The sequence below is a fragment of the Crocodylus siamensis genome, chromosome 2 (genome assembly GCF_052110815.1).
Source record: "Crocodylus siamensis isolate JL-2025a chromosome 2, ASM5211081v1, whole genome shotgun sequence".
Taxonomy (NCBI): Eukaryota; Metazoa; Chordata; order Crocodylia; family Crocodylidae; genus Crocodylus; species Crocodylus siamensis.
Window position 1 is genome coordinate 186178407 of NC_143396.1, and position 18000 is coordinate 186196406.

Here is an 18000-nt window from a genome sequence, read left to right on the forward strand (position 1 = left end):
ATTTCAGAGTAGAAAAGAATCTCCAAGACGGGAACCCGAGGCTACCATGGACAGAGGGCACACCACCAGCCCATCTCATCCACCCTACTGGGGGTGGGTTGTGGGGGAAGGGCTTTGCTTCTGACCTCCAGGCTGCTGACATCCAACATTCAAGAGAGAACCTCAGGATGAAGCTTGTATACTGGCCAGATGTACCTTGACTCTGTGCAGCTCTAGGACTGGCACAAACAGAATTGTTTGAACAATTCTGATCTGACATCACTGTATATTAGTAAAATTTGTATATTATTGAATGGAGAGTCTGTGGTCAGTCTGAAGGTTTGGGTCCGCTTGGAACAAGGAATCTGAGTCACAAATCCAGAGCCAACACCTTGGACATCGTCCCTCGGTGATGCTGTTAACAGGCAGATTGTAGCCCCATACAAACCAGGACTCTCAGATTGTGTTCAGTAAATTAGTAGTGAGCAGAATGATATAGAAAGCATTGTCCTGTTTTTTCCACTACCTAAACAAGTATGAAAAAAAGGCTTCAAAGAAATGTTTAAATGCTTGGCAGAAAGGGAATGAGACTTTGTGGGGGCAGCAGTGTGCTAGTATACAACAATTTATAGGATTAGGGCTTGGAATTTTTAATCTTGTTAATTTGCTGAAATGACTAAAACAGTCAAGTCTAGCCAGATATACAATTTATACTGCTTTGTTTTGTTTTGCTGGCTGCATTAAAAAAATCTGCCTTTGTACCACTGGTGGATGTTCTGGGGAGAAGAATAGTGATGACAAACATTGGAAGAGGCTATTCAGGAAAGGCGTACCATCTGGAGAACTTGATTATGGGACTCCAGAACTGATCGGCTGTGTGGATGTTGGCTCCATCATTATGAGCATGGGGTAAAACCTGGAGAGCGTGGGATTGTTGATATTTGCTGGACTTCAACCTTCTGAAGTGTAGAAAGCCCAGCTGTTGGGCATAAAGTAGGCTCAGAAAAGTTGCCAAAATATTAGAGGTAGGACAACTACTTTTATATGTACTTCCTTTAGAGCGATTTTTATTGACACTGCTGTGAACCACCTTTCAACTTCACATATATTTCCCTCATTGTAGGTGTTAGTTCAGACAAGACCTTGAAAGCACATAGGCTCCTATAATAATCTGCTTTGTAAATGTATCTTCTAAAGGGCTTAAGCCAAGGGAAACTAAGACCTCTTTAACATTTGAATGAAGGTAGCCACCTACACATTTGTTTGCATCTTTAGTTAATTTGTCTCATTTTTTCCCAAGCACCTCTGTACAGGCAAGCCCTGAAATGGCAGGTGACATTATCACCCAATGAGGATACGATCCAGCATGCATTAACAGCATGACCTCTCTTTCCTCTTCCAAATATATTTACATATTAAAAACAGTGGGAGGAAATAATCAATGGTTCAACATCTGATCAAAAGTCAATCACTTTTTTTTGAATTTTATACATAGAAGTAACCTAAAAACCCTACTCTGATACCAGGGAGTATAAAACAAAGTAATTTGTAGCTTTTTGTTACTGTCCTGTTGTTGCACCCAAATGAATAAGCATCACCTTTGAAATTTGTATTTTTTCAGGCAAGTATTAAAAAAAAAAGGGGGCAAAAGTTACTTTTTTTGCAAAAAAGTAAGAAACGTAAAGCAGATCAAATAGGGTATGAAAGGGGAAATATTCTGATTGTCAGTCACAATCTAATTTCTTTACTATGCTTCTAAAAACCAATGGAGTTCAAAAATTTCTGGATCCAATCAGCATTTCCTTCCCTCCTCCCATCCTTCTCTGTACCTAATACGGAATCTATGATTCTTTTTTTTTTTTTTTTTTTTAAAGTCAACTCAGTTATGCTTAAATGACTGGAACATAAATTAAATTCTGCTCAAGGCAATTTCAGATTTAGTGTTTCTCCATACTTTTCTCCACCCATAATGTAACAATTATTCAAAGTCACATCTTTCAGAGCAAAGTTTGAATCGGTTTCAATATTCTGTCCACATAAAGTACAACTTTAAACTCTCAAGTTGGCTGTTACTAACAGTATTATGGAAACAACCATGTTGCCAATGTTTGTTAGATACAAAGCACCAGCATGAGGGAACAAGGCTGAACAAGAATGCAGGTCTAGGGTTCTGCTACTCTTTCATAAAAGAGCTGAGTTTTCTCTGTTTCTCTTTATAAGCTGTAGATCCATTTGAGGCACTAAACTAACACGTGAGAAAATGCATATGCTATAGCAGTTTGATATTTTATTACAGTTACCTTAATACACCAAAAATATATTTGCAGAAGACATGGAAATATTTAATCCTTTGTGGAAGGAACCGCTAACAGTCTTAGGACTTTGTACAAGGAAAGTGAAAGTTAGAGGGGAAAATTGCTTGGTCTTTCCTTGTTAATTATAAGTACCTCCACATAAGTGACTCAAGCAAGGGGCACGCACACTGTAACTCTACCCATGCTGCAAGGCTTCCTTTAGAAAGGGAATGGAGCTGAGGTCTCGCTCCTCATTAACAAAGCATTTTTTCCTTTGCCATAAACTCAATGTGTATTGTTATCCCCCAAATATCCCTACTATGTTAGGGAAGGACTGAAAATTGTATATTAATACTAGAAACAGGTGTCCAAAGCCCTGCACCATGCATTTTCAAGCATCAATTTTTACCTAACATGAATAAAAGTCTTCTCTGTCAAGCTAGTCTCAATATATACCCCAATATATTTTTGTTATTATAAACAGGACTGGGGAGGTGAGAAAGGGGCCACCTGCATCTAGATGTAATTCTGAAGTCTCACCCTGCCCAACACAGACACAGCCTATGAGACTCTGCATGGTTACAGGCATCCACAGTAGCAGAACCTAAATGAATAATTGATCCTGGACTACCCTGCCACATTGCAGTGCTAGTGGCTGTAGGTTTAAAGCTCTAATGCACCATTGCATTGTTGCCATTGGTATTTCATCGTTAATGCAGCATCCAGCAACTCTCACAAAATATTTAAAAATCCAAACCAAAATGCTAATCAAATAAATCACCTTAATAAGGATCTTAAAAAAATTCAACAAGTATAGTGGAATAAGAGGGTGGGTTTAGAGAATAAGTAAGTTGGGAACTAAGTTTATTTCTTCCTCCAATACTTTTTTTTTCTTTTTAAACACTTTACAAAAAAATGGATACCCTTATACCCATGAAAATATCATCCATGGCAGCTGAAAGCAAACACTATTATTTTTGTCATCTAAAAGGGCATTTTTTAAAATCATAATACAAAGGTCTGTGCTGTAAGCAGTCCTTCACTTTGCACTGTAACAATAAGGCTTACTGTACTGTACTTTAAAGACAAGAGATCTTAGACTTGCAGTTATGAACCACTGGCTTTAACAAACATCATTTTATAACTGCTTTTCACATCTTTCTTGCTTTCAGGAGCATCATCTTCATCATGCTTTTCAGGTGCTTGCAGTTCTTCTGTAGATCCCTCTTGCTCTGACTCAGAGCTACTTTCAGTATCCTCTGGACTTTCCTGTTCTGGGGACTCTCCAGAACATTCACCCTGCTCCTCTTCACCTTCCTGCAGCTGAAATAAAATGCACATTATCAGTAGTTCAAGAACCTTCACCATTCATTCTACTGTTTCAAGTGTCCATTCCTATCCTGTGAAAAATGGAAGCTAAAACTACAAGTTTAAACTACTGTTTTATTCTGGTAAAGATAACCTGTATTAAAATTTCATTTATTGAAGGACAGGAGTGAACACAAGTGACAATCAATCAGGTGATGAACAGTTACGAGCAGCAAGTCCCCCAAACCTTTTAAAGTAGCATTATTGCTTTGTTTGTCTGTAACCTAGGACAACACGCTATATTTATAAATGAAACATCTCAGCATCTCAAGCTGTGACTGTCTGTATCAGCTCAAACTAAAGACAAGTTAATTTAGGTGAGCAAACCCATAGAAGACACCTCCATCTTCTACCAAAGGAATCTCTCAAAATGATGCGGGCAATTTGACTGGCTCTCACCTGAGAAAGCAATAAACAAAATACCCCAGCTGGTGTTTTGACACTGTGCTGATAACACTGTAGGGGTGCCCATTTTGAAAAAATGGAAGACATCTGTGACCATTAAAAATCCCAAAAGGCCTGGGATTCCCCCAAATTATTGTGTTGATAATTTGGACACAACTATTATGTGGATCTACCTTATATTTGCAATGCGTATTTAAGATCCCTCTTGGAAGAGCTTTAAGTAATTCCTGTTTAGACCATGAATCTTGTAGGCATCAAAGAATTCTCTGGAAACTCTATATTCAAGTACAGGTATCTAACAGCTGCTGCAGATTTGATTTAGCTCTGTTACTGACAACACCTGTGGGATGCTTAAGTCAAGTGTCATCTCCATGCGCACTGGAACAACTGAGTCAACAACAAAGTAAGTAACTTACTACCTCGCTGAAACCAAGTCCACAATGTCGCCGATTTCTTCCTGACATTGTGCTGTCCATGCTCTGCTGGAACTGAGACTCTAACTCTTCATTCATTTTCTTGTCTTCTTCCCCTGCAGGTCCAGTGTACTTTGGTTATGGTTCAGTCAAATTAACAAAGACATCTGATTACACAAAGTCACTATTTTTATTTATTTTTTTTTAGAATTTAGTACTGCATGCACACATTTTCAGTCTTAGAAAGTATAGGCTTGACCACTTTCTTACGACAGACTACGTACCTTTGTCAGCCGTGTAAACATCTGTTTACATAGACCAATTAATTTGTTCAATGAGTGAAGTAAAATACTCTTATCATAAGGGTCTTTAATCACAGATGACCAAGTATAATATCTATTCAATGCTGCTTCATGCATCTACTCTAGATGCACTGTTTGTCGCAATATAATCCAGTTAAGAATTTCCTATCCTGCTAGTACTAAAATTTGTTTCACTGCAGGGTTGAAATATCACATGGAACAGAAGCTTCCACACTTGAACTGACCATACTTCAAGTGTGGTCTAAACTGACAAATCAACGCACTACAAAAAAGTCAGTGGTTTATGCTAAAGGAGCCCACTAAAATAGACAACAGAAGACAAGAACGTCACTTCTGTATTCAACTTGCTACGTTTTAGATCAACTACTTGTGCCCTGGACCATTTCATGCTTGCTTGAATCCTCAGCAGCATGAAACTGAGGCTGCTTAGACGTTTTTCTTTATCAGCCTACTTCTCATATTTGCTTAGCAGACAAGGTCAGTTGCTTTTGCATATCCTATCCTACTTCTCAGTAAAGTTAGTAAGGAATTATTTCCTCTACCAAAATAATGGTCAAATTTTAAAAATAACTGAGAACTCTGTGGTTTTGTAGACAGAGAATGGGCACAGAACTGAGATGTGTCTTAGTTTTCCACACATGTAAATAGATTACTTCGTGTTGTAAGAATTCAGAGAAGAAGACAGACAAGTGTTGAAAGTGGGATGGTGGTAAGTAGGTTATTTTCTGTTGCAACAGATTAAAAGTGTTTTTTTTAAAACTGCAGGACCTGGCACCCTGTCACATCCTAATCACAGCTTTTCGCTAGTGTCCAACTAATAGCTCTTACCTATTCCTTTGAAAAAAAACAAAAACAGATGACAGCGAGGCAGATGAAAATAGAGGGGATAAAGTGACCTGCAAAATGTCACCCAAGAAGCCAATCAGAAAGCCAAAAACAGACTCCAAATTTCTGTAGCAAACACATCTGAATTAGCTAACAGGGAGGAGGGGGAAACGTATATGCAGTGGCAGGCAGGTTGGAAGCACCAGCCCCCTTACAGAATGAGTAGCTTTATTTTGACTGGCCACACTTAATGTTGCTTTAACTTGGGGGTCAGCATATCGGAAAAATATTTAATGCAACCTGGCAGTTCCTGGTCTAGAGAGCTATGACCAAGCTGTGCTAAAGCCTTTCTGTACTTTGGCCTAACTAATCAAGCCCAGTTTAAAATCTGACAATTGCAGATACTACGGCTTCCAGGAGATAGGCAAGAGTCTGAGGAGAAATAGATTTGCAATCAGAAACAAAAAGTTTACCTTTAACTTGTGCACCTTGTACAAGTTCGGTGATTCGCCTCTTATCAAACTGGCTTAGTTTTGAGGTCATAGATTTCCCTTCATCTTTTTTCCCTTTTTTTTTTAAGGTTTACATACTCAGTGGAGAGTCTAACACAAGGCGGGTTCTGTTCCATGCCCAAGCTTCTAGCATCAATGAACATACATTTGGCAGCAATGCATCAGGTGTAAGAGAATGCAGCCTCTTAACGCTGTAACTAATTCAAGGTGTGGATAAAAATAAACCTTTTTGCTTCTAAACCAGGAAAGTGATGCTGAGGAATTTAGACCTCAATTCGGCAAAATCTTCCAGCATATATGTTTAAAAGCAAAGCATTTCAATACATTGCATTCAAGTTAAGCATTGCATTTAGTGCTTTGCTGAATTTTGGTTGTAGGCAAACCATTCTTTTCACCAAAAATACCCCTTTTCAGTCATTATTCAGACACACAAGAGGAGATACAGGGATTTAGAATCTGATCTGCATTCTTCAGCATTAGCCACACAAATGAAAACCATTATTTTAAGTTACTGTACAAGGACAACCGTAAGGACTTTAACAATAAGCGTATAGTTACAGTCCTATCTACAGCTTTTAGGACTTTAAGCTAAAATTTAGGAAGCTATAAGGAAGCTCTGGTTCCCTAAATGAATGCAAGTTTACAGATTTCCAATTTTTTGTCAACTATTGGATAAACTGACCTGTCCTGAAGTGAGAAGTTGATCTGTGGTCTCCAATAACGAGGCGGCCAGTGCGTTCTCTCTAAAAGAAAATGCAGTTTGTTTTGGAGCTTACAGTGAACTCCAACAGCACTACTTGTCTCCATAGCTCTTGGAGAGGGGAACCCCTACCTTCCTCTGCTGACAACTAATTTTTAAGGCATGGGCTGCTTCACCTTCACACCTATTGACAAAAGCTGGTTTCAACTGGATCTTACTGGTGAGAACATAGATTCCCCACCCTCAGGAGAAGAGAATGCTGGTGTGACAGCAGGACAAAGGAGACCAGTAATTGCCAAAATTACAAAAGATAGCACAATACTTCAAGTCACGAGCCAGATTTCATGAGTTCAATTTCTTTTGTTCAAGTCCCATGTAAAGGATTTGACATTTGGGTGTCCCTCCCGTCCATCTTTCTTTTCTTTTTTTTAATATTTCTCCTCATTTCTGTTCTTCTTTTACTCAACAGAAAGCTACCAGCTGCTTGGGCACATCAAATGTGAGGGTCCATAACGTTCAGCTGTATGTACTTTTCTAGTTGAACGTGGCATTGGTTAAATCACTGCTGTGAGGGCTTTGGCCTGTCACCCTATGCACAAGAATTGCTACCACATCTTATAGTAGCCACCTCTGTGGGAACACAATCTGTCATTGTCATGTGGATTAATCTGTTGTAATGCTTGTAACCAACAATTCTTCATACACCACTGCTACCCCGCTAAAGTGAATGCAGTATTTTCTAGCTTTGTCAAGGAAAGCAACTAGAGTGGAAGTGAAATTTTAGTTCCTCCTTGAAGTAAAAAAAGAAAGTTACTATTTTAGGTCATGATGAAAGCCATCTGTAACAGGATAGTACAATGCACATACAAATACAGGTCTTGGATTGTACCATCTCATGTAATTCTACCACCTCTACACGGATCACATGAAAGATAACCTCATATACAACTAGTGCATTTTAAAAGTTTGCTCCTTTATAGGAAATCAACTTTCACGCTTTATGACTGAGTGTTCAAGCCATATTTTTGTTGCTTGTCCAGCTGCTGTCATATGTAAGCAGCTGGAGAAAGAAGGCTTTAACGTGCCTGAGACTAATACCTCTCCCCTTTCCTTGTTTTCTGTAGGGCAAGCAAAACATTAAGATTTTGGAAGATGCCAATTCTAGGTTGGCTAGAAAATGTTTTCCGCGATCTTGCAGGCTGATGTGAAACACTGAATGACTGTCAGTATTCAGAGATAACACCAGAGCTTTCCAGTTGCACAGCAATGCTAACACAAACTGTAGGTTTGAACCGCTCAAAGTTAAACCTCATTCTTGCCAAAAGCAAGCTAACATCCCAAGAGAGGCACAACTGAAAGCACAAGTTCTGTACTGCTATCTCCAAGCCCCTGGATTGCAAAGCAAGTTTTGGCCTCCAATCACCATGTGCCTCAACAGCAAGGCCCAAGGTGCATTTGACTTAAATCAAATCCATTTAAATCACAATTTAAATCACTGGTCAGGAAGCCTCAATATAATCACTGTTTTTTACAAAAAAAAGTGCATTTGTGTTATTTGATATCCTCCATTCACTGAACTTTCTGAAACTTTGCAATTTTAGAGAGGTAGGGGCTTGACTGCATACACAAACTTCCAGAGAGACAAGAGGGCTGATAAGGCCTGTCCTCTGTTATCTACATATACTGCTGTTAACAAGGATGTTACCTCTGGAGACGCAAATCCACAGAGCTGAAACTAAGCATCACAGGGATGCTTAATGGGATCTTCTAGACTGAGCATTGAGTCCCACTGGGTACAGTGGTTTTCTTTAATCTTTACTAATCTATAGTAGAGTGTCTGGGAAGCCCATAAGATTGGGCCCCTAATACAGTCCATGACCTGCTGTGACCTATTTATAAAACTTTTTTCTAAAAAGGTTACATGAATATATTGTCTCAAATAATACATAATTAGAAGTTACAATCCCTATTCCATGACGATCTTTGCCCTTTAACATATCTTAAATTAAAACTACCTTTATGCAGGTTTTTTTAAGAATCTCAACAAAAAATATGAATAATAAAAAAATCTGATTTAAATAAAAAAAATCCAATCTTTAAAATCACAAAAAAATTGTCCGCTTCTGGCAAAGCCTCGGCCCTCTCCAAAAGCAGTGAGCAGGAAACATGTCAGGCAGCTGTGCTGCCACTGGAATAAACCCTGGGCTGTTTGAGCTCACCCGTGGCCGTGACTCGCAGCCCTGGCTCACCTTCCCCGCGCCCATCAGCCGCAGAAACTTCTGCTTCCGTTCCTCGTTGCCCAAGTCGGCTGCCTCCCAGCTGCTGGATCCATGCTGGGAAACAAGACACCCCGTTACTCAAGGTCACGTGCTACCCAGGGCCTCCACCCCAGTCAAAGCATGGCCAGGAGCACAGCATTGTGGGATGCTGGAAGAGCACTGAGTCCAGTTCCCACATTATGATCCTGCTCGTCTCATTGGCTGACCCTGCCCCCACCCCCCACTCACGTCACAGGGCAGAGCCTCATGCTACCCCACGGCTCAGCCAATGGAGGGCCAGGTGGGCCCGAGCGCTCCAACGTGCGGGGGCAGCGCCTTTATTGCGCACCAAGGGTCACGTGTGGCCGCTCCCGCTCCCCTCCCCCCTCTCCCTTTCCCTTTCCCCCGTCCGCACGCAGTCTCCCCACCTCCCTTAGGCGCCGCCCCCTCCCCCCCCGGGCCGGGGGCTCGAACCCGCGGCCCTATGCAGGGCCAGAGCGCCCACCCCGGCCCCGCACCCTTACGTCAGGAGACGCGGCCCGCTTGAAGCCGCGCGGGACCCGCGACTCCCGGCCCGCGCTCATCCTCCCCGCGCGCCCTTCCCCCCTCTCCTTGCGCGCTTCCTGCTGGCCGAGCCCTGCGCAGCACTTCCGCCCCGCCCCCGTCAGCAGGGTCAATGTCCCGGCCGGCCGCTGCGCATGCTGGGAGTTGTAGTCCTGCCCCCCGCGCCCGGCATGCGAGGGAGGGGGTGGCAGGACTCCACGACCCAGGATCCCCCGCGCGGCGGGAGAGGAGGGAAGGGAGGCCTCGCGCCTTGGTTGGCTGCGCTGCGAGGGAGTCCCGCCCACTGGGGGGGTGGAGCTGCTGCCTGTCTGTAGTGGCAGCAGCCTGGTTTAGGCCGGAGGGGGGAAGTCTGGGCTTGTGGGTTAGTAGGGAGGGGAGTCTCCAGCTCTTAGCACAGCCTCTCCTGCTAGGGTACAGGCCAGGGGGCTGTCCCCCTGCTCCAGGCTTCATAGGCAGGCTCCAAGCACTTTGAGAGGGGGAGAGAGAGAGAAAAAACTGGTGAAAACCCTGCTGCTAAGCCAGGTGCTGTTACCTCTGCTGGCAAAATTTGGGAGCAAGGAGGCCATTTGCATTGCCAGGGCCTGTGTGTTCCCTTGCCCCTCAGTGATGGTGCTAAATGCCGCCTCCTCCACAAGTTGTTGGCCTGTCTCTATGCCTGCAGATCGGAGTTTGTGCCGGAAAGCTTGCAAAGAACGATTTTTCCAACTAGTTGGTCTAAGAAAAGATACATCTACCCAAAGAGCCTTGTCTGCCCTGCTGCTCCAACCCTTTCCCTTAAAGCACAGAGGGGCCACTTGGGAGGCGCGAGAGGGACCCTGAGAAGAAGATGAAGGCTGAAGGCTAAGTGTTGGGTCTTAGGTAGTTGTTGCCAAGGAGGAAGGCATGAATCTTGAAAATGTCCTTGTGCTCTGTAAAAGTTTTTCTGCAGTTCTCTGCCTGCAGTTCTCTCTGGCTTCAAGGGCCTGTGGGAGTGACGGGGTGTATGGGACCAGACAGACCCTGCCCAATGGGAGCTTGATCCTCAAGTGGGCTCTGCAGGTATTCCTGTGACATGCCTTAGCCCAGCACTCTTCTCACCCCAAGGAAATGAGAAAAAAACAGCTAGCTAGTGTTTTGAGACTTCTGTTCCTTGCCATTGCAGGCTGCAAACCGGCTGGTTGGGTAGGTATACTCCCATAAGTCCACAGTAGCACCTCCTGACCAGCACACATGCTCAGGCTGAATTCAGTGAAGACCCAGAACACCTGGGGAGGATTCCCAGTGAGGAAAGTGTGTACACACAGGTACCATAATAGCTGTTAGGGTGTGTATCTTCCTCATCTTTCACTCCAGGCTAAATTTCAAAGCATCATGTGCAGGAAGCAACTCATGCTTGTAGATTGCCCCCACATGCCACCCCAATGGCCTGCTGGAATCTCATGCATCTGGTCACAGGGACAGAACAAGGTTTTCCCAGTAATTACTCTGCCCAGCTGCCATGGGGGTGCGAAGTATGAGACTGGCTATCTTTCTTCCTGGTTTGTAAGTACCCTATGCTTCTGACTTGCTGAAATACGGCACTGTGGTAGAGGTGAGGCTGCTGTAGTATTTTGTGACTGGGAAGAATGGGGAAGGAGGAACTCGGGGGGAGACAGAGTGGAAGCTAGGGTTAATGGACCAGGGTTTCATAGATAAGTTAGGGTGAGATGGTGGACAGAATCAGAATATGGCTGGCAACACGGGGAAGATTAACTGAACTAAGGGAGGATGAGAGGTGGGACCTTTTTTATACCCTGTCCAAACCTAATATTTTTAGATATCCTCACCCATTCCAAGTACACTTTCCTCCTCTCTGTGCCCTTCCACCCAGGCCAAGAACCGCCCCTTGGGTCCTTTCCCCTTGCTATAGAAACTCAACCTTCACTCAGCTTCATCCAATTCAGGTACCACCTTGTTTCATCTGTTAGTTCTGGCTACCTATGTACTATGTGCTCCCTATTATCAGTCCAGAAGAGTCCAGGGGATAAACTCCTGACTTTCCCCACACCTGCTATCAATGCTGAGGAGAACCAGTGAGAAATGTTATAGGTAGAACTGCAGACGCTTTAGTTTAACACTTGATTTGGTCTCTCTTTGTGGCCCCTTTTTCTTTTCCCTTAGGGTCTGAGTTTTTTGATGCCTTCAAAATGTAGTTAAGTGTAGGGCAGGGATTTAATTGGAAGGATCAGCAGTTGTGTTGTTGCCTGGGATTTTCCTCATTTAGAGAGATGGCCTTTTAAAGTTTAGTTTAGCTCAAATTGACTTAAACCATTTATACAAAACCCAAATAAGCCATACAGGTATAAATACAAGAGGGTTCACATGGAAATTTGAAACAGTTTAACTAAACAGGACCAACCAAATTTACCTGCATCTGAAACAGGTACAACTTTTCTTTTATAGTAACATTTTCAAAAGTCCTTGAAGATTCCAAGTCCAATTTTCAAAGTTAATTTAAGATGCTGAGGACCCCAGTGCACACTGATAGTCATATATGCAAAGAGGATATAGGCTTCTAAAGTCACTCACATGACAAACATTTTATCTAAGCCCTCTGCTTTGGGTCACATCCCCAAATGCTTCTCTGCGGAGCTAAATAGAGTCACAGAAGAACAGATATGGCAGCCAGAAAAAGCATTCTGGAAGGCAGATGTTGGAGGAGGTTCATTGCATCTAGTATTATGTAGCACTCTGGATATACCAGCATCCTAATTAAATACAAAGACTTAGAGAGGGAGAAAGAGTCTGAGTTTAAATTAATTTGTTCACTTTGTGGCTTTCAAATATTCACTTTTCTCTAAAAATACCCCCCAATATTAAGATGGTGGTGTTTCGACTTAATGTTTGTATACAATACATGCAACTTCCATGGAGATTTTTTTGGTTTACAAATATAAATAACCTCTTTTGGAGGTGACCAGTGATTCTAATTGTGTACTGATCTAATTAAAATGCCAATATTTTCAAATGCAGTGTTATAACAGAGCATTGATGGAACAGTAATGAAACCACATTGGCTTTTTAAAAAATGTGTAGTTTTTAACTGTACCATATATTTTAACTGTTAAGTTCAATGGGTGTTTCACCAGTTTGAAAATATAGTGGGATCTTTACATTAAGCATTTAAGGTAGTAAGTTTTGGTGTACTTTAACCTAAAACTTGTTTCCTAATTAAAAAAAAATATGCTGTAAAGATCATGTTGTCCCATGCATTTCCAAAAGAAACATATATCTGTGAGAGTTTATCCCTGCAGCAATTGCACCATTACAGAAAGTAAATGTGAAATGTTGCCTTTTTATTATTTTAAGCACGTGTAAATGAGAAGTATTGTTATACTCTGAAACCGGCCTTTCATATGAGATCTGTTTTAAATTATGGCGCACTGTGATATGCAGTTGGGGCTTTTGGGAGCAATTATGATCTATTAAGATTCAGATGCCTTATTGTGTTGGTGGTTTTATGTGAATGGTGAAGTCCTGGAAGTATTTTTAATAAGAGGCTCCCATAAACCTTTTCTGTATTAGCTTGTGTAACAGGTGTAGGTATTAGAGGTGCACCCATACATCAGTCTGATATCGTATCGGCACCAATATAAAGAAAATGGACTATATCGGAAATTGGCCTGATGTGGCCAATAGTTTGGCTGATAAATGCCTGTGTGTGCACGCAGCCATAGTGCAGCACACAAGCAGTGAGGAGAACAGCCCGACTGCATGGAGAGCTGTGTGTAGCTGGTAAGTCTGTTGTGGTGAAAGGGGGGGAGGTGCAGATCAGTACCCTCATGGTGAGGGAGGGAGTGGGCTGGGGTAGACACTGCCCATCTAGGGTGGGGCAGGGTGCAGTGTAGAGCCACGGTTCATCTGAGGAGCGAGGGGGTGGCTTCTGCCACTGTGCTCCACTTGTCTAGTGCCTCCCACCACTCGTCCAGGAGGCAGATCTGTGCAGGGTGGGCTGGGTGGACTGTAGCTGCAGGAAGGGGCCAGGGGATGTACTGCGCTTGGGATGGACGGTGGCAGAACTGGGAGGGGGCTACAGCAAAATTTGGGGTGGCTGCAGCCCCCCGCAACCCCCTTCTAGTGCTGCTGCCACCTACCTGAGTGCAGCATTGCAGCCTGCCCAGCCCACCCAGCACATATCTGGGGGCACACCCCATGCCCATCCCCCCCAGCTGGGCAGCACCTGGCACAGCCCCACTCCCTCCCTCATCATGGGGGGTGTTGATCTGCACCCCCTCATGCCCCTTTCCTTCCCCCTCTCTTTTCACCACAACAGACTTGCCAGCTGCACATAGCTTTATCAGAAATCGGATTGGTATGGGTTGATATCCCTCCTTAAAAATCAGTTACTGGTATCAGCCCCCAAAATCTCTATCAGTGAACCCCTAGTAGGTACTTGCTGAAAGGCAGAGGAGGAGGTGAGCTACAAGTCTCCAGACTCAGTGGTATTTATTTAAAAAAACATAGATTCATTAAAATCAGTTAGGAACAGCAGGAACCAAATGTTTTGTGTGTCTTTATAGAGGGTAATCCTAGACATTTCAGAGCATTAATGTTTATATCACAGTAAATTATTATTAAAAACAGAATGATAAAAGTCCTGTTTAGATGGAAGTTACAGGAGTCAAAGAGCATTCCTTTGTCTATTTTGATTTGTCAGAATTATTTCATTTTGTAAAGCATAACAAGTATTTATTTGGACTTTCCAAAAGCCTTTGACTGGGTCACTCACAAGAGGCTATTAAATTAAATAGTCATGAGGCAAGAGGTACAATTCTGCACTAGAACAGTAGCTAATTAAGAGAGATGGACATCAGGGCAAGACTAAACGGCTTGCTTCAGCATGGCAAAAAGGGAGTTTTGAGATTCTCTCTCAAAAGTGCTGTTTAAATATGTTACACAATTATTATGAAAAAATGGATGAATAATCAGATATGTATCTTGCTGTTCTTTATACATTATACCCTTTTCCTCAGCATTCTGTCTGGCTTTCCATGTTTATATAGTGCGCTCCATGCTTGATGGCAATTGTGTTATCTTTTCTGTTTGGAAAATGCCCAATACCTTCTGGGAACTACTAGAAATAAATTATAAATAAGAATAATCTCAGTCAAGATTGTTTGAATCAGCCAAGTTTCAGGTATCAGTAATATATGTTATAGTGTTGGCATCTATCTTGAAAGAAATATGGCTAGGACTGCTTCCACCTAACCTGAATTTTAAAATTGCTGAATAGATATTTCGCAGACAGAAGCCTAGAAAATTTTAGTTCAAAAGACTATATTGGAAAGTTGTAAGTATGGGAAATCACAGAGTTTAAATAGAAATGCTTCTGCAAGGTCTTCTGAAGAACTTGTTACGTGACATTGATCTTTTTTTAGTAGGTAACTGTATAAAGTATTTGGAGCAGGAGTTAGCAATTTTTTTACCTCCTGGGGCCAGAGCTTGACCCAGCTCCTTGCTGTAGGTTATAAATTACCAGTCCCCACCCCAACTCAAGGTACCTGTCAAGGGAGGGTAGCTAGATTGCAGCTGCATGCTGCCTGATGTTCTCCATCCTGTTCCATTATGGATTCAGCCTCTTTGCAGCCTGGATTTGGCACATGGGCTGTAGACTGCCAACCCCTTGTCTAAAGTAGTGACTATGAAATTGGGAGTCAGAACTTCTTGTATCATAATTGTGGCTGGGCCACTGTCTTATTATGCAGCCCTGGGCAGGTTATCTCACTTCTCTGCATTATCTGTGAAATTAAGATAACATATCAACTTCATGAGGATTAATGATTGCACAGTGCATGTTCAAAGTGCTATACATGGGCTAAGTATTAACTGCAGCTTAATTAGACTATAGTTGTTGGGTAACATGCTAACAAGTTAGCATGTATAAAACTCAGCATTTAGGAATTTTTTATTCAAGTTGTTTAGGATCTTTCATTATAACTAATTAATTTCTGATCATCAAAGTAGTTACCCTTTCAGAACACTTTACAAGAAAGCTTAGCAGTGAAACTTCAAAGTTTTTAGTTTGAAACCTATTTTCAAAAACAGCTTTTTAAAATAAAAAAACTTAAAAATGTTAACTTATTTTGAAATGTGTGCAATTTCTGTCATAAGATATGCAATTTCTCTCAGAATTTTTAACTGAAAATACTTCTGGTATGTCCAGCTGTCTCACCAGTTTTTATTATCAGTGATTTGCAATAGATATTACCACAAGGGAGCATGGGAAAAAATACAATATATATGGAAGGCAAGGATCTTTTTTAATTGAATTCTTACTCTCAGTGTACCATGCAACATTTTTGTATCATGATACCAACCAAAAGTTCAAGGTTAATCTCTTATCAGTTTTTGTTTTGAGAGGGGAAAGAGGAAAAAAGCTAAGAACAGACAAAAAGATAGCTACAAAGGGAGAGAGCTGAGAAGGGTACATCAGTTTAGAAAGGCAGTCATGGCTGTTAACATTTTAAAAGCCCTTTCAAGGACTAAGGAAATAAAGGGTAGATATGTCCTCATCTTGAAATGGCTTTAATACTTCTGAACCTGTTCTAAAAGCTTTTCTTAGAACACGTCCCCTCTAAAAACAGTATAGTTTTTATCGTAAACAAGACAGGAAGCACATCAATATATAGAGTACCATATTCATTTAGCTTCATTTCTAGTGTAGCAGAACAAACTATTATTTATAGTACAAACAAAAGAGGAATTGTTGCCCTCATTTAAAGACTGACGAAAACAAAGAAATGAAAAGTGTGATCATATTGTTGAACCTAGTAGGTGCTGCCTTACCTGTTAGACTACCTCTTTGCTATACAACATATGATGTTTTCCACATCATGATAGCCAAATTGTGACAACTATTTTAGTGGAAAGACCTATTGGAGAACAGGCACAGATAGTATTTGTTTTGCCGTAGCTAGCCAAAGTCAACCATATATCCTTCACTTGAGGTTAACCTTGACTAGCTATATCTAAATATAAACAGTGCTTTAGCTCCACTAGGATTTTACATTATATTGTACTGAGCAGGACATTTCATTTACCAGTGTTTGTGGTACAGAGCTACAATACTGTACTTTAGTAAGAGCACATTTTTATTGGAGTGAAGACACATAGCCTCGTATTTCCCATTTCTTTTGCTTCTATTCCTGCTGTACTTGTTTATTGGTAGGAGCACCAGTAAAGGGAGGAAAACTCATACAAAATATCTGCAAAAATAGTTATTTTAGTGCAAATCTGTGCAATAACACAAAAACATTAGTATTACCAAAATATATGCATTTTTCTAGAGAAGTTCTGCTTGTATCTTTGTTTCATTCTCTTGTGGTCAAACAGATAAAGGTATGTGTCACCCTTTAATGTGTATATAGGCAACATGCATTATTGCTTTGAGGAACTGCTTTTGAGGAAAACTGTAAATCCAAACTTCTCGTGTGCATTTGCCAAAGAGATGTAGCAGAAGACCCATACCTTAATAGTCTGAATGTGAAATGGACATAGCACCTTATAGTTACACAGGGATAAATCCTTCTCTTGTGGAAGCATTGACAAATTGGCCTAATAAGTCTTTATCATTTTTCTGATTTCTGTGTTTCTGTGAAATACAGAAACAAGTTCCCATTAAAATCCATTAAAGTGGAAATGTTCACTTCCTTCCCAAATCTGCCTATTAAAATTGTTATTTCTGTTCAGAACAGAAGAGCAGAGCAGGTGGTAACAGCTGCTTCTCACCAATTCCTGCTCACTATGAACTCCACTAGTGTTGATGAACATGGTCAGCTGAAGAGAGTACAAGACAGTAATACTTTAATATGGTGTTTTTCAAATAATTAAATTGGTGATATGTCAAAGAGAATAAATAACATTATCCCAGTTTTTCAGGAGGGAGAGTGAAGCCCAGAAAGTTTCCTCATCTAAGGTCACAAACAGGTCCCTAGCAGAGCTATGTCTCTTGGCTTGTCTTTTCTACCTTGCAAAGAGGCCTGAAAGTCCATAGCAGAGGGTTGGTGAGAAGTATGTTTATGTTAAACTAAAGTGCTACAAATTTCTTCAATAGGGTAGTTAAACCCTTAAATATTAACAGCTGATATTGGCTTTATTTTATCCACCTAGCTACAGTGACAGTTGGTAGTAGACTCCAACGTTTAGTTTTCTAACGGTTTCCATTTAAAAAAGAAATAGTAAAAGAATGATTTGAGAAGCTCCAACAGCTTTCTTGTTTGGATTCAGCCTTTGAAATTTGGCAGGCAGAAAGCCCTTGGCTAGAGAAGTGACTTTTCTTCATCCCATGAAATTTCATTCAGGTTTTGCTGAGATATAAACCTTAGAAAATCCCCATTTCCCC

The 18000-nt window shown here is 41.4% G+C and overlaps 1 protein-coding gene across 4 annotated transcripts; it reads right to left on the reverse strand.

Moving 5' to 3' along the window:
* Positions 1-2244: 2244 nt before the first annotated feature.
* C2H11orf58 (chromosome 2 C11orf58 homolog) lies at positions 2245-9758 on the reverse strand. 4 transcript variants are annotated; one of them, XM_090032596.1, is made up of 5 exons: positions 9602-9758; positions 9069-9152; positions 6802-6862; positions 4466-4575; positions 2245-3596 (listed from the first exon to the last, which is right to left on the reverse strand). In XM_090032596.1, the coding sequence occupies exons 1-5, from the start codon at positions 9659-9661 to the stop codon at positions 3381-3383; spliced, it is 531 nt and encodes a 176-aa protein (XP_089888722.1). In that variant the 5' UTR covers positions 9662-9758; the 3' UTR covers positions 2245-3380. The 4 variants fall into 4 exon arrangements, with proteins under 4 accessions (XP_089888722.1, XP_089888720.1, XP_089888719.1 ...); XM_090032594.1 differs by having other exon boundaries at positions 9039-9152; XM_090032593.1 differs by having other exon boundaries at positions 9039-9152; positions 9596-9728.
* Positions 9759-18000: the final 8242 nt, after the last annotated feature.